General features: G+C 45.8%; 1 protein-coding gene across 1 annotated transcript; it reads left to right on the forward strand.

The window, feature by feature from the left end:
- The first annotated feature begins 3,111 nt into the window (after nucleotides 1-3,111).
- On the forward strand, nucleotides 3,112-11,209 carry TGIF1 (TGFB induced factor homeobox 1). The gene is made up of 4 exons (XM_032310467.1): nucleotides 3,112-3,213; nucleotides 3,465-3,650; nucleotides 9,186-9,412; nucleotides 10,197-11,209. Exons 2-4 carry the CDS (start codon nucleotides 3,635-3,637, stop codon nucleotides 10,770-10,772), a joined length of 819 nt encoding a protein of 272 aa, XP_032166358.1. The 5' UTR covers nucleotides 3,112-3,213; nucleotides 3,465-3,634; the 3' UTR covers nucleotides 10,773-11,209.
- Nucleotides 11,210-14,483: the final 3,274 nt, after the last annotated feature.

Here is a 14,483-nt window from a genome sequence, read left to right on the forward strand (position 1 = left end):
GGCATCCAGCCACTGTGTGAGTCATCATCCTTGCTGGATGGAAATCACTCTTTATCAATGGCTGTCCAGTAGATGGAGGAAATAAACACATTCTCTGATCACCTGAATATATATATATATAACTGCACACTCTACACACTTTCCTGGCTTATTTGCCTTTCTGTTTCTTGCTGAGTTTTTGCGTTGGAAGGGTTTGTAGGCTGTGGATTAACTTACCCAACTGTCTTTCTTGGCCCTGAGGCGGCTTCAAAAGATGACACCAAATGGAACTTTGTGTGCCTAGAGGGAAAAAATAAATAATGGTGAAAAACGTGTATCAGCGGTCTTCTCCAGCACCAAGCACCTTCTCACTTTTACTCTCATAATTTTCCAATTTAACGCTCATATGAATTCAGCAAGTAATATGTAGCAAAAGGGAATCTATAGCATTTCTTTTAGCACTGGAAGGAAACTCAAAAGTCATTGGATCAGTTTAATCGAAGCCCGGCCTGGGACATTAAGGGACTGACAGAGCCAGAACTGAAACTTGTTTTTCCACCTTGAGAAAAGCAAATAAACAAAAAATATCCTAAGCAATTGCGGGTTTTTTGAGCCCACTCCGTCGGGTTGTTTTCCTTCCCTGTGTTATGCAGACTCCAGGCACTCTCTTCCCAGAATGCAACAATCCAAAGCTCCAAACAAGTTTGAGACCAGCCTGAGGTGGGGGTGGGGGCGGGGTGGGGTGGGGGTAGGGGAGAGCCCTACACGAGCTATCACACGAGATGATGCCGGTGTTCCTCTTTGGTGCATCTCGTCAGATTTAATAACAGCTTTGATATGATTCGCTCGAGCAAAAGGTGAGCATTGGCCGGATCAAGCCGGCCCTCCAGCGAGAGTTTAAAGATCGACTGTTTTCCTCCTCGCAATTTGAAAAAGCTTTTAATTCTCCCCGCTCCTCCCTCTTCCCGTGTAAAGTTTGTTTTCTAGCTATGAAGTCGCTTCAACACTTGGTTTCCATGCCGGTTGCCTGAGAATCGCAATAATTAGCCAAGTTCACTTAGACGAAAAGGATACCTTTGTGTACCTAATGAGAGCCACCGCGTGGCCAAGGATAACCACGCAGAAGGAAACATTTTTGTCTCGCGCTTCTGTAAACGCGGAGGGGGAGGGTTAAGCCGACCCGAAGGCGTGTTTTGTGGAGTGGCTTCGAAAACGGCCGAGGCAGCCGAAGCCGCTTTCGAAGTTAGCAAACAAAGCGTCTCCCCAGTAACCGCCCGGTTCCAGACGAAGCTCCTGCCACTCAGACCGCGGAGTCGCCGCGTCGGCCGGCCCCCGGCTCCTCCTCCCTGCGTCTCCCCTCGCTCCTCGCTCCTCCCTCCTCCCAGTTCCCCAACGGATACAAGCCACCAATCCCAGCAACAAACAACCCTTCAAATGCAAGAACGCCGCGGCCCTCTAACGGGCGGCCCCCCACCCGCTCCCCGCCCCACATCTGTCCTGCACTCGGGCGCAGCAGCTGATTCATCTCCAGCCAGGCCCGGGGAAGGAACTGTGCTCCAGCAAGTTGCAGGGTAGCTTCCAGGCTGGTGGTTTCCCCTAGGACCATGTTTCCCCCCCTTTGCCGTTTTAGATGTGTGTTCTCTTAGGTGCCGAGCAGGCGGCAAACCACAGAAGAAAAAAATCGTAAGGCTGCTGCCTTCTTAGAATGACGCTTTTTTCCTTGTTTATTCATTTTAAGTCCTGTAATTGGTAAAACCACCCAAGCTTTGTAAACTCTGGCCTTAATTCACTCTCGAGGCGGGGGTGTCTTTTTTGGGGAGGGAGAGTGGGTGGGAGGCTGGCTTTAATTTTCAGTGTAATCCTAAAACAGAGGCTCCAAAGTCTAGTTAGTCATCGTTTGGCTGCCTTAGACCTCGGGTTTAACCTTATTTCCACGGAGCTTTTCCTGCCGGCTTCTCCATCGAGGTTACAAAACAAAAACAGCACAGAGCCGAAACTGGAGGCAGACTCGGGCGCTGACGTCTCTAGTAGTCTTATTTACGTTGTTGTTGTTGTTGGGTTTGTTGCTTTTTTTGTTTTGTTGGGGGGGTTGTTTGTTTTTTAGTGATGGGGAAAGCCATACAGTGGCATGCGACAGTTCCTCTGCCTCAAAACAACAGGACACACACGCGCGAAAACTAGACCCAGCGGAGAGGGCGGGGAGGGGGCAGGCGTTTCTCGAAGTCGGCCAAACAGCATCTGGTCTTTTAAAAGGGTAATATCTCATCAAGGAACTCCTGTTGGAGCCCTAACTCTCAACCAAAATAAACCAACAGGAACATGTGTTTATTCAATGGCTAGTTTCTGTTTGAAATACCCGAGGGGAGAAGAGGTCCCGTAACAGGGCTTAAGCTCTAAAAGTAGACTGTTTACCGAAACAGACGACCAGCCCCAGTGTGGTCGCCCCTTTTCCTTAAAGGCGGCAGCCTCCTGAGTCCTAGGGTAGAGGTTTCAGGCCGAGTTTTTGCCGTGGGGCAGGCGCGCGCCCGGGCAGTCCCCAGGCTGAGACTTTAAAGAGCATGTGAGCATGACAAGTGTCTGTCCGCAACGAGTTAGATTTTGAAACTGCCTTGCAATCCAGTCCGGAACTCACAGCTTTAGCCGGGGGTAACAGACATTTGCCTGGGGTGTCGGTGTCTCATTCTCCTCCCCCAACCGCCCCCACCCACCCACCGCCGTTGCCGCCGCTGGAGGAAGAGCCCCGGGAGGAGCAGGGTGCGACGCGCCGCGCCCGCGTGTCAATGGCAGCCGCGCATTCTGGAAGAAGTTGGTTCTTGTCCTGAATACTTTTCCTGCGGTGCCCCGCCCCTTGAATCAGAAGCAGCTGTCTTCTCCTGCGGCTAGAGCCGGGAACGGTGGAGTTTGGGGCAGCTGTCAAAAACGAGAGGGGAGCCTTTTCTTCCCTGGGGTGGAGGAGGGGGCAGCCTTTTTCCATCTGTTGCAATTTCCTAACCAAACGCACCCTCGCCAGGCGGAGGAAGAAAGGCCCAAAAGAGAAACCCGGACGCCCGGCTGGTGTCGCCGCCGCCGCTGCCGCAGCCGAGCAAGGGATGCGGGCGGCGTGCGCGCAGCACCGAGGAAGGATCGGGTTTCTGGGCTCAGCCGCCCCCACGAGGGACGGGTGACAGCGGGCAGAGAGGCGCAGAGTGAGGCAGTGCAGCCCGAGCGCTCGGTGCCGTCCTCCCCAACTAGAAGGTGCGGGGGAGGGGCGGAGGAGCGGCGGGGCGGGCGGGGGACGGGGCGGGCAGCTGGGGGCGGAGGCAGGACCTCCTGTACCTTCCCTCTTCGCCTCTCTCACTCTGACAGCGCCGAGGTACGCCGAGCAGGATCGGGGAACAAAGGAGAGGCGTGGGGAGGGGAGTGAGTTGGGAGAGGGAGAGTCCTCAGCCGGCTGCCAGAAGATCCCGGCAGGAGGAAGCCCAAGTGTCACTTGAATTCCACCCAAGGAGCGGGAGCCTGGGATCCGAGCGACTTGATTAGCAATAACGGCTGGAGCACGTCCGGCAAGTTACGGGAGAGTCGGCTGGGAAGGAGGACAATCGCGTGCCCCCCTTTGCCCCCACTCCTGGCCCCTCGAGACCCCCGCATCGCCTCGCTCTGGAAGGGGAGCTCCAGAATGAAAAGCAAGAAAGGTAAGGCTTGGCGGGCTGTGCCCGCCGTGGGCGCGGGTCCCCGGGAAACGTGCTCGCTGGGCCCCGCCGGGCTTGGGGAAAGAGTGACTTAGTGGACTTTTCAGCCCGGGGCGCTCAGGAACGGCGGCGGTTCTCTTTGTTGAAGCTGCGTCTGAAATGGCAGTTGCTGTTTTCCTTCTAGACACAACACGAGGGGCTGTTGTGGGGAGACGGGTCTCTCCACGCTGCTGGCACGTTGTCAAGAAACACGCTCAGTGCCTTGTTTGTGCGCCTCCCAAGTTTCATTGTTTCAGCCGACACCCCACGCTCCGCGGAGCCGCCGCGTGGCTTCTCGCTGGTTCTCGCGGGTGGAGGTTTGGGCCGGGTCGTGGGGACCCCCCACCCCGATTCTCCCCGCCAGGACCGCGGAGCCGCGGCGCCTTTGTCTGAAAGTTGGGCTCCCGGGCCCCCACTCCCTCCCAGTTGGGCCCGGGCACTCTCTTCGCTGGGGATGGGGTGTTTTCACAATCGAAGGAATGCGACCCTGGCCTCCAAACCGCCCTAGGGTGTCGGTAGCCTTGGAAAGCTGGACTTTTTAAAAACTCCCAGTCTCTAAAAGTTTTCCCACGATGAGTTTGAGGCACGATGAAGAGTCAGGACTGAGGGCGAACAGCTTAAAGCGGCGTGTGGTCAGAATGAGTCCCAGTGTGACAAGCAGGCTTGGTTGTAAGGGCACAGAGTGAGTCTGTCATTGTTTCCACGAAGCGTTCTGGAAGCGTTACAACTAAAACTTGCCGTCAGTCTGGTTTAAAAACAAAATACACAGAAAGAAAAGAAAAAAAAAAAAACCCACCGCCACGAAAGGTCAAAGAATGTTAACTCCCTTCTGAAGTTAACTTTTTTGAGTCCCTGACTGGGAGGTACCCCGAACGTTCCGTGGTGAGCCAGAGTTGGCTTTTCTGTTGTGATTTATGTGGAGTGGTTCAAAACAGAAGTTAATCGCTCAGGGAAGCCAGCGCGGGGGCGGCGGTGGGGGGGGGGGGCGGCTGCTGCGCATGCCCGGGAGCGTCCGGGAGTTTTTGTAACTCCACATTCTTTCAGACTCCGCCGGCGGATACCGTCAAAACCCAGCGTGGGTAGCGGGGCAGCCTTCAACCCAGGAGCGTTCCTTCGGCCAAGTTTTCACCTGGGAGTTCTGTCCCTTTCCTTCTGGCCCGGTGGCTTCAGAACACGCGGAGCTTCTCAACCCAGGCTTTCCCAGAGAGAGTAAAATTAAATACCAAAACACGGGGTATTCATAGTGGTTGGTCGTAGGACTCCCAGCGAACCCTCCCCAACGGTCAGTGAGAACGTTGAGGGCTTAGAGGTTCGGAGGTTTAACGGGACTCGGTAACAGACGCGCGCGGGGAGCGCCCGGCGTGGCGTCTGGAAGGCTGTGTGTGTCACCTCGCCGAGGACTGACGGGTCTAGCTCCTTACTGGAAGGCGTTTTCGGTCTCCTGGTGGAACTGACGGGCATCAGTTGGGGGGTTTGTTTATGTAGAGCGGTTCTTGGGAGCCTAAAGCAAAGCTAGGTTTCCGCCGGGGGCGGGCTCCCCCCATTGTTCGGGCTCGGCTGGGGAAGGCGCAGAGCTGCCTCGCGGGTCCTCCCCCGCAGCCCCTCGGGTACGCTCGCTCTCCCCGCGGCTCTCCCTTGTCGTCGTCGTGCCCTCCCCTCCCCACCGCCAGCGCTCCTCGGCCCTCCCCAGAGCACCCCTCGAGTATGTCCCCCCTTCCCAGCAAAGGAACTAGGCTGGGACCCCGAATATTCAGGGTCAGCGGCCCCGGCCGCACCGGGGAAGGAGGTCCTGCTACCGAGCGCCGACTCATGGAAACAATGAAAGGTGACGTGTTGGAAGGGAAACTTTGCGACTGGTTCACAGCTTGTGCGGGGGAGCCGAGACTGCTGAGATTGCCCAGTTTCTTTCCCTTTTTAGGTTTTCCCGGCAAATCGTATTGACGGTGGGCAGACCCCTCAGAATGTTGAGATTCACAGCCTCGTTTCTAGTTTCTTGTAATCTGAAACTCCTGAAGTCCTCTCTGCTCGTGCGGTTGGAGGGGCGATTTCAGTTGAGGCTGAGAAACTCGCTAGAACAAAAGCTTCCCTGGCTGTCCTCCCTCCCGGGCTCCTCCCTCTGTGGTCCTCCTGCGTCCTGCCTCCCCGCCCCTTTCCTCCAACTACCTCGGAGGGGGCCGCGTTGCGGGTCGGCTCAGCCAGGACCCGGGAAGAAATCTGCCCTGCCTGGCTTTTGTGGGGTTGGACTATTGTCTGTTTTATAAAAGTCTCTGAAAATCTGAAAAGTTTTCTTGAGAACAAAAGCACTTTAAAGGCCCAAGATTTGGTAAGCCTGTTTTTGTGATAATAGTGTCTCGTCTTTAGGAAGCGGAGGATATCAGAAAGTTCCCACCCTGCAAATGGATTTAAAACAAGCAAAGATTGAGTGAGGAAGGTCCCCGACGTCTTTTTGCTTCTAGTCTCTGACAGTTTGGAGTTCTTCCTTTAGAACTGCTCTCCAGCTGGGTCCAGCCAAGCTCACCTTGGAGTTTGTGCCTGGGGTGTTAACTACGATTTCCGTGGCATCTCCTGAGATACTCTAATCAGAGAACTTGTTAGGTTAGGCTTCCTTTTTCCTATTTGTATACTTAAACTCTTCCTTTGATTATTCTAACTTTTAGATCCCTTTCTAGCCTCTTCCAGGTATTTTTTAAAGTCCCAACTTCACAGCCATGATCTCTGGCCTTCCCCTTCCACCCCGAGCCCCAGTTCCTATTAAGAAAAGATTGATTTTCCCAGCGGTGGGATCCATACATAGGCCATCTTGTGGCTTTCTAAACATTTCCTTGCATGTGGATGGAGTAAAAAAAGTCTTGTGAGCCCCCTCCCCCACCACCACATTTTTTAAAGTGTAAGCAGAGCAGGACCTTTGGAAAAAAGTGGTAACCGGGAAAGCTCTGTTACAATAGGAAATGAGTAACGTGGAAAAGTCTTTTTGTTTTTCCAAGCTGAGCCACAATCCGGAGGGAGGGTTTTAATGAAAACAGTCCTGACAGCAGCAAACGTGGTTTGCTGCAGTGAAGTATCAGCTGGTGTGGCCAAGGAACTTGAAGTCTTAACTTCCTGTTACTTCAGCTTTTGTGCCCATACTGGAAATATTTGTTAAGAGGTCCAGAGGCCTGGCATTCATTTATTTAAATGAACTGAGAACAGAGTAAAGTCACACTTCAGTTTAGTGTTGCTTAACTGAAACCTGCTTTTTGTGTGTCACTAACCTATTCTGAAAGATCAGGCTTCTTGTCAAACTAAGCAAGCAGATCAAAGGGCAGGCTTCAGGGGTTTTTTTGTTTGTTTGTCTCAAACTCTTTTGTTGTTATCAACATACAGTTGGGAATTCACCGTTCACTGAGAAAATTTTCACACTTTTCTAGATTAAAAGGGGGGAAAGGGATTATAGCCTCAAGAAGAATGTCTGGCTTTTCAGACGTTGAAGAGTTTAAACAAATTGCTTTATTCAAATTTGCCTTAGTCATTCAATTACTTGACACATTTTTTAAAAGGTAGATTTCTTTATTTATCAAAGTAAATGTAAAACAGGAACTCATTTCTAATTTCTTAAGGTATTTTATTAGTAGCTCTTGGCCCAAATTTCGATACAGGTTTTAAAAGTTTCTCCAATTTTCTACAGTAAAAGCAGTTTCAGTTTTAAATGTGCCTCTTTTTAAAAAAAAAACTTGTTTTAAAGCAGTTTAATGAAATCCTCTGCAAAAGGGAACATAAAATACGTGGCGGTTAAAACTTAGGATTCTTCTGTGCGGTTTGTTGATGGCTGTTGGTTAAGCCTTGAGCTGAAGTGAATTTGCAAGATCATCCTACTCTTTTGTTAGAACTTGCTTTACTTTGTCTTTGGAAGGTTCTTTTCTGTGGACACTCCCTCCAGCACTATCTGCCCCCTGCAGTCCAAAACTAAAAATGTGTCCCCAAGTAAAAGTCAGACTCAATTAATTGTGAACTAGCTCGTCAACAAATCTTGGAATGCAAAGCTTTTTGAGTGTTAAAATGCTTTAAAAGGACGGGTTAAAATTTTTTTTATAATGCATCGAATGGTTTATCACGAGGTGGAGTATTTGTTTTTATTTTTTTATCAAGGTTAGCCACTCTGAATTGCATCAACAAAGTTATGAACGTTCTGTTTTCTTTCAATTTTATGTTATTTTAATTTTTTTATATAGAACTACTGGTATTTTCGAGCATGCGAATGTTTGTAATTCATTTACATTTTAAACATTCTAGATTGTCTTCAAAATAGAGAATGTATTTCTTTAGTCATTCAGAGTTGCCAGTTGTCCTTTTGAAAGGGGGGAGGGTCCATATCATTTGTAATTTAAATTTTTTAAAGTTCAAAATTATGTTTAAATGTTAAAGGGGCCAAGTCTGAATTTTTGTTGACACCAGTCTATTATATGTGTTGTAAATATTCTCTACGGCTGTGAATTCTTAAAATTTCTGGTAGGATTAAAGTACTTACCGACAAAAGAGCATTTCCTCTAGGGGGTACATATTCAGTCTTTGTCATGTAATATTTTAAGACTGAAGTCTACTTCTTGGTATGTAGTATTCTAGATTCTGATTAAACTGTCAGTTGAAATTTATAGAAATTTTTAAAAGTTTATTCAGTAGTAGCATCTTTTGAGCTCTTACTCAAGTACTAGTAGTAGAACAATATTTTTGTGTGCCAAAACTGAAAACTTCAGTGGCTGTTTGTACTTAGTAAAAGGTGACCAGTGCTTTCCATTAAAAGTAGGTGTCTAGTTTTGAATAAATGTAGGTAGCAATGAAAAAGAAATGACCATGGAGTTGGCAGAAAAAATTGAAATAAATTTTACCTTTAGAATACTAACTGGGTTGGGGACGCTTGGATGGCTCAGTGGGTTAAGTATGAGGACTCTTCATTGCAGCTCAGATCTTGGTCATGAGTTCAAGCCCCTCTGTGGAGCCCACTTTTAAAAAAAGTATATATATATATACACACAGACACATACTGGGTTAAGTGTTTGATTTCCCCTCCTTATATAAGTGGGAAAAAATGTATGGACCCTTGGATTGTTTTTCCTGAGTTAGCAATGACCTCAAGGAGAAGATTGTTAGATACATTCCATCTGCTGTAGCGCCTTTCCTATTCGCATGTGACCCAACTATTCACTTCAGGTGCAGCGTTGCCTCCTCTGCTGCGCGAGACTTCTGGGCATCACTCAAAAGGAATGTGAGAAGTTAAATTCTACAGGAAACTGGGTATGAAAGGGCTCGTGACCACTGGTTGAGAATCTCTAACATGCCACCACTGGTCAGGTTACCGTTGAGACTGACATGTGCTCTGATACGTCAAGAGAGAAAACACTGGTACTTCGCTTGGCTCTCAGGAGTTAAGACAGTGTGGTTGCACACTAATGGCCCTAAGAGATAAGCTGTGCGTTGGTGCTCCCCTGATAAACATGGTTGACGCTGGCCTTTGTCCTTGACCAGGTGTTGTTGTGGCATCGGGCAGTGAGACGGAGGATGATGACAACATGGACATCCCTCTGGACCTCTCCTCCTCTGCTGGTGCAAGTAAGAGAAGGCGAAGGGGCAACCTTCCCAAGGAATCTGTGCAGATTCTCCGCGATTGGCTGTATGAGCACCGATACAATGCCTATCCCTCAGAACAAGAAAAAGCATTACTGTCCCAACAAACACACCTGTCTACACTACAGGTAAGGAAAAAGAACATGAGGTGTATGCATGGGGTTGGTTTCTTTCCCTTTCCAAAGACCTTTTATAGCATTCCTGTTTATCAAATCATTAAATGCCTCCCCACTCCAAAAAAAAAAAAAGAAGAAGAATATTTTTCTATTGTAAACTTTATAGTACTAACTGGCTCTTTAGAGAAGCAGAAACACTTGACGGTCATCTGTCAAATAGCATTTCCTTTAATGCCTAAAAGGGCCTTCTTTTATGCAGCAAACATAAAGAGGAGGTTAAATCTTCCTCTATTGCCCAGGAAACTGGTTTGATATTTAAACAAGGGCAGACTTCAGTGAAGTAATTCATGTTGTGTCTGTTGACACAGTCATTTGAACTGGGAAAAATCAGTAACTGGGAGGAGTGGCCCTTTTCATACAGGAAAAGTTTTCCTGTAGTTGATTAACTTAAATGCTGGGGCAGTGGGTAATAGGTTAATATGGGGGAGTGTTAAAGGGTGAACTTCCCTCCCTAAACTCATTTTCAGACATTTGAGAATTTCTATCCTTTTCTTCCTCTTGAAAAGGCTTAAGGATGATGAGATTAAAAAGGGAATTTGTATTAGAAGAGGAATAGGTTTATGGCAGGAAATAGCTCTCTTTCTTGGCGGAGCTCAAATACCTTGAAATAACTTTGGAAGTTCCGATAAGCCTTTTCATGCCTTCTTTACTGCAAAGAGAGAGATCAATTAGGCATCCCAGAGAAGGTTCTCAGAACGTGTTTGCCGAGTGTTAAAGCATACCTTTATGATTTCAGGTCTGTAACTGGTTCATCAACGCCCGCCGCAGGCTCCTCCCAGACATGCTGAGAAAAGATGGCAAAGATCCAAATCAGTTCACAATTTCCCGCCGTGGGGCCAAGATTTCTGAGGCAAGTTCTGTGGAGTCAGCCATTGGTATCAAAAACTTCCTACCGACTCTAGAGGAGAGCCCATTTCATTCCTGTACAGCTGGACCAAACCCAGCCCTAGGGAGGCCGCTATCCCCCAAGCCATCGTCCCCAGGATCAATATTGGCTCGTCCATCGGTGATTTGTCATACCACTGTGACTGCATTGAAAGACGTGCCTTTCTCTCTCTGCCAGCCAGTTGGTGTGGGGCAAAACACAGATACACAGCAGATAGCAGCCGGCAGCTTCACAGACACCTCCCTCCTGTACCCAGAGGACACATGTAAATCCGGACCAAGTACAAATCCACAGAGCGGTCTTTTCAACACTCCCCCCCCTACTCCACCGGACCTCAACCAGGATTTTAGTGGATTTCAGCTTCTCGTGGATGTTGCACTCAAACGGGCTGCAGAGATGGAGCTTCAGGCTAAACTTACAGCTTAACCCATTTTCAAGAAGAAAAGTTTTCACAGGTGTTATTATGATTGCCGGGGTGATGGCAAGAGACAAACTGCATTATTTTATATATTTTTTTATTAATATTTGCACATGGGATTGCTAAAGTGAAGCTTCCTGTTACTGAGATGTCTTCAATGGAATACAGTCATTCCAAGAACTATAAACTCAAAGCTACTGTAGAAACAAAGGGTTTTCTTTTTTAAATGTTTCTTGGTAGATTATTCATAATGTGAGATGGTTCCCAAGATCATGTGATTTATTTTTTTCCCCTCTTTCTCCCTTCCCTTTTTTTTGTTCTTTTTTTTTTTTTTCCTCCAGACTGTGCAATACTTAGAGAACCTATAGCATCTTCTCATTCCCATGTGGAACAGGATGCCCACATACTGACTAATTAATAAATTTTCCATTTTTTTCCAAACAAGTATGAATCTAGTTGATTGATGCCTTTTTTTTTCATGATGTAATAAAGTATTTTCTTTAAAATTTACTGTAATACAGAGTATTTTGTTGAGGGAAGCACTTCTTAAAAATGAGTAGGAATATAGCACCCAATGAGCAGGAAGTTGGGGGTAGGGTGGAGTGTGAGTTAGGGGGTGTCACGAGCTTTTTGAAGAACCGTGGACAACAAGCCAGTATGTATAAACAGGATGTGTGATATTTACTCTTGATAGGAGGCATAAGCAGGCCCTTAAATCTTGACTTAAAACTGCATGACAAGTTGAAATGATTCATTCCATCAGTGTTTAGCGAACCACTAAATCCCTTGGTGATCTGTCCTTCACATTTTGAGACATGGCCAGTGTTGAAAAAAGGTCTCAAAGCTCCTGATTAGGACTTAAGTTTTCAGAAGGAAACAATAACCTATGGGGTCCCTCTGTATTTCCCTCTTTCACGTCACTCTTTAAACTTTATCAAGTGCTACAGTTAGGTTAGGCCCCTACATTCAAATACAATGTGAATCTGTACAGAAATCACCTCTTAAAACATCTGAAAACATTTTCTAAAATGATTAAAACGGTGGGGTTCTGTCAGCCATGAGACTGTTTTGTGTATTAGGTTTATTTTCTAAGGTCACAGTGGGTGAAAACTGGTGCCATACATAAGTGGAGTTTGTTGGGATAGACAATTACTTACGAGGCCAGGATAGCCAGAAGGGAATTGGTGGTGTTCCTTTCACTTACATGGTTGACCAGATTTGTCACATGCCACAAAACCATTCTTTGTTGTCATGCTTAGTATGAGGTTTCTTTGTTATTGCAGTCCTGTTCTTTTCAGCCCTGCTCCAGCTAGGAACTGGCTTGAGTTTGAGGTAACATCAGAGCTTTAGTACTGTTTAAAGAATGTAGAAAAATTCAAAGTTAAGTTTGTCTAATTTTGTCAACTTTAACTTAAAGTCCCTACCATAGAAAGGGCTAAACTTAGACTTGTAAATAGAAAAGCAACACTGAGAAGTCAAGCAAAGAGGTGGAAGTCCAGTGAGGAAAAGGTGTTTGGTAGCCTGTGATGGGTGCAGCAATGAAGGGAACCTCGACCATGAGGGGGTGGCCCCACCTCAGGGTTGCAGAAGTAGATACAACCAGAAAAAGAAATAAATGAAGAAAAGGAAATATTAAATATAAATGAGCTAAAGATGACTAAGACTCATTACCTGCTCTAATAGCTAGATCAAAGACTGAAATTCTTTGAGTAGAGATAAGGGAGACCAGCAAATCCTGAAAGGCTTACCTTGTTAAGATGTTTAATTAATCATACTAGCAGGGGAGAGAGAAGGCGCCATATGAGTGATTTAAAAGAAAAATGTCTAAGGTCAAACGAAACCCAAAAGTTTAAAAAACGACAAAGAGTCCTCCAGAATTGCCTGTGTTTTATTTGACTTCTTTTCTGCTTGAGGTTCATAAAGATCCTGGTTGATAATAACTGGTCTGTAATAAATGTAAACCATTAAAAAACAGGTAAATATAATTGGAATGTGAAATATAGAAGACCATATAACTATCCATATTGCAGCTGAATAGAAATGAATTTTGTGCTTAGTATTTACATAATCGCTTTTCATTTACTTTTAGCTATTTGTGTTTTTGTTTAAAGTTCATCCCTCCTAGATAGGATACTGTTGGGTCTTGCTTTTTTATCTAGCCTAACAATCTCTGCCTTTTACTTGGTGTATATATTTGATTTATGTTTAATACAATTTTTTGTTAACTTTTAGTTTTAATTCCAATTAACATACAGTGTTATATATATTTAATATAATTTTTGCTATGTGTCTTTTGGGTTTTTCTCTGTTCCTCTGTCTTCTTTCAGGTTAGTTGAATATTTTTAGTGTTTCTTTAGTGTTTCTTTTTAATTTTTCTATTGGCTTAGGAGCTGTACTTTTTTTAATGGTTGTTCTAGGGATTAAAAAATACATCTTCTATTTAGGGTTATTATTACACGACTTCATACAAAATACGGTACCTTGCAACAGTATGCTTCCTTCCTTCGTTTTTTATATATAGTAGAGGTAGATACATAATAAATTAATTACAATGCTATAATTTTTGTTTTAGGCCGGTCCATGTCTCTTTAAAAATTCAGAGAAAAGAGGATATATACAGTCTTGTATTTTTGTTAAATATTATCACTTCTGGTGCTCTTCATTCCTTCTTGTGAATCCAAATGACATGTTATCATTTCTCTTCAGCGTAAAGAATTTCCTTGAGAATTGCGCAGGCCTGCCAGTGACAAATCATCTGTTTTTGTTCATTGAAAATGTCTTATTTTACTTTCATCTTTGAAGGACAGTTTCACTAAAGATCGAATTCTGGGTTGATGGCTTTTGCTTTTTGTTTTTTCCATCACTTTAAAGGCATTTGTTTTCTGGTTTCTATTGTTTGGGATGAGACATCAATGGTCTCATTGTTCTCTTGTATATCATGTCTTTCTCTGGCTCTTTTATCTTTGGATTTTTGTAGTTCCACTATGATGTGCTTAGGTAGGGTTTTCTTTGTATTTGTTCTGTTTGGGGTTGAACTTAGTGCATCTGTAAGTTGATGTTTTGTTTTGTTTTTTCACCGAATTTGAGAAAATTTGGCGATTACTTAAATTTTGTTTTCTGCGGTCTTCTCTCTAGAACTTATGTAGATTTATATTAGATCACCTGACATTTCTCCAGGCTGTTTTTCTTCAGTCTTGTTTCTATTTATTTTTCAAATCGAATAATTTGTATTAGGTAATTTTTTTTTAGGATTTTATTTATTTGACAGAGAAAGACATACTGTGAGAGAGGGAACACAAGCAGGGGGAGTGGGAGAGGGAGAAGCAGGCTTCCTGCTTTGTGTGGAGCATGATGCGGGACTGTGGGACTCAATCCCAGGACCCTGGGATCATGACCTGAGCCGAAGGCAGATGCTGAGCCACCCAGGCGTGCCTGTATTAAATAATTAAAAAAAAAAAAAAAAAAAGATTTTGTGGGGCACCTGGGTGGCTCAGTGGGTTAAAGCCTCTGCCTTCGGCTCGGGTCATGATCCCAGGGTCCTGGGATGGCCCTGCATCAGGCTCTCTGCTCAGCAGGGAACCTGCTTCCCCCCACCCATCTCTGCCTGCCTTTCAGCCCACTTGTGATCTCTCTCCCTGTCAAATAAGTAAAATCTTTTAAAAAAATTAAAAAAGATTTTGCTTATTTACTTGAGAGAAAGAGCATAAGCAGGGTGGGGG

This window comes from Mustela erminea, chromosome 13 (genome assembly GCF_009829155.1).
Source record: "Mustela erminea isolate mMusErm1 chromosome 13, mMusErm1.Pri, whole genome shotgun sequence".
Taxonomy (NCBI): Eukaryota; Metazoa; Chordata; class Mammalia; order Carnivora; family Mustelidae; genus Mustela; species Mustela erminea.

What these genes read in the sequence shown, in the direction of transcription:
- TGIF1 (XM_032310467.1), top strand. An exon ending in CACACCTGTCTACACTACAG is followed by an intron (nt 9,413 to 10,196) that starts GTAAGGAAAAAG and finishes TTATGATTTCAG; the next exon opens with GTCTGTAACTGGTTCATCAA.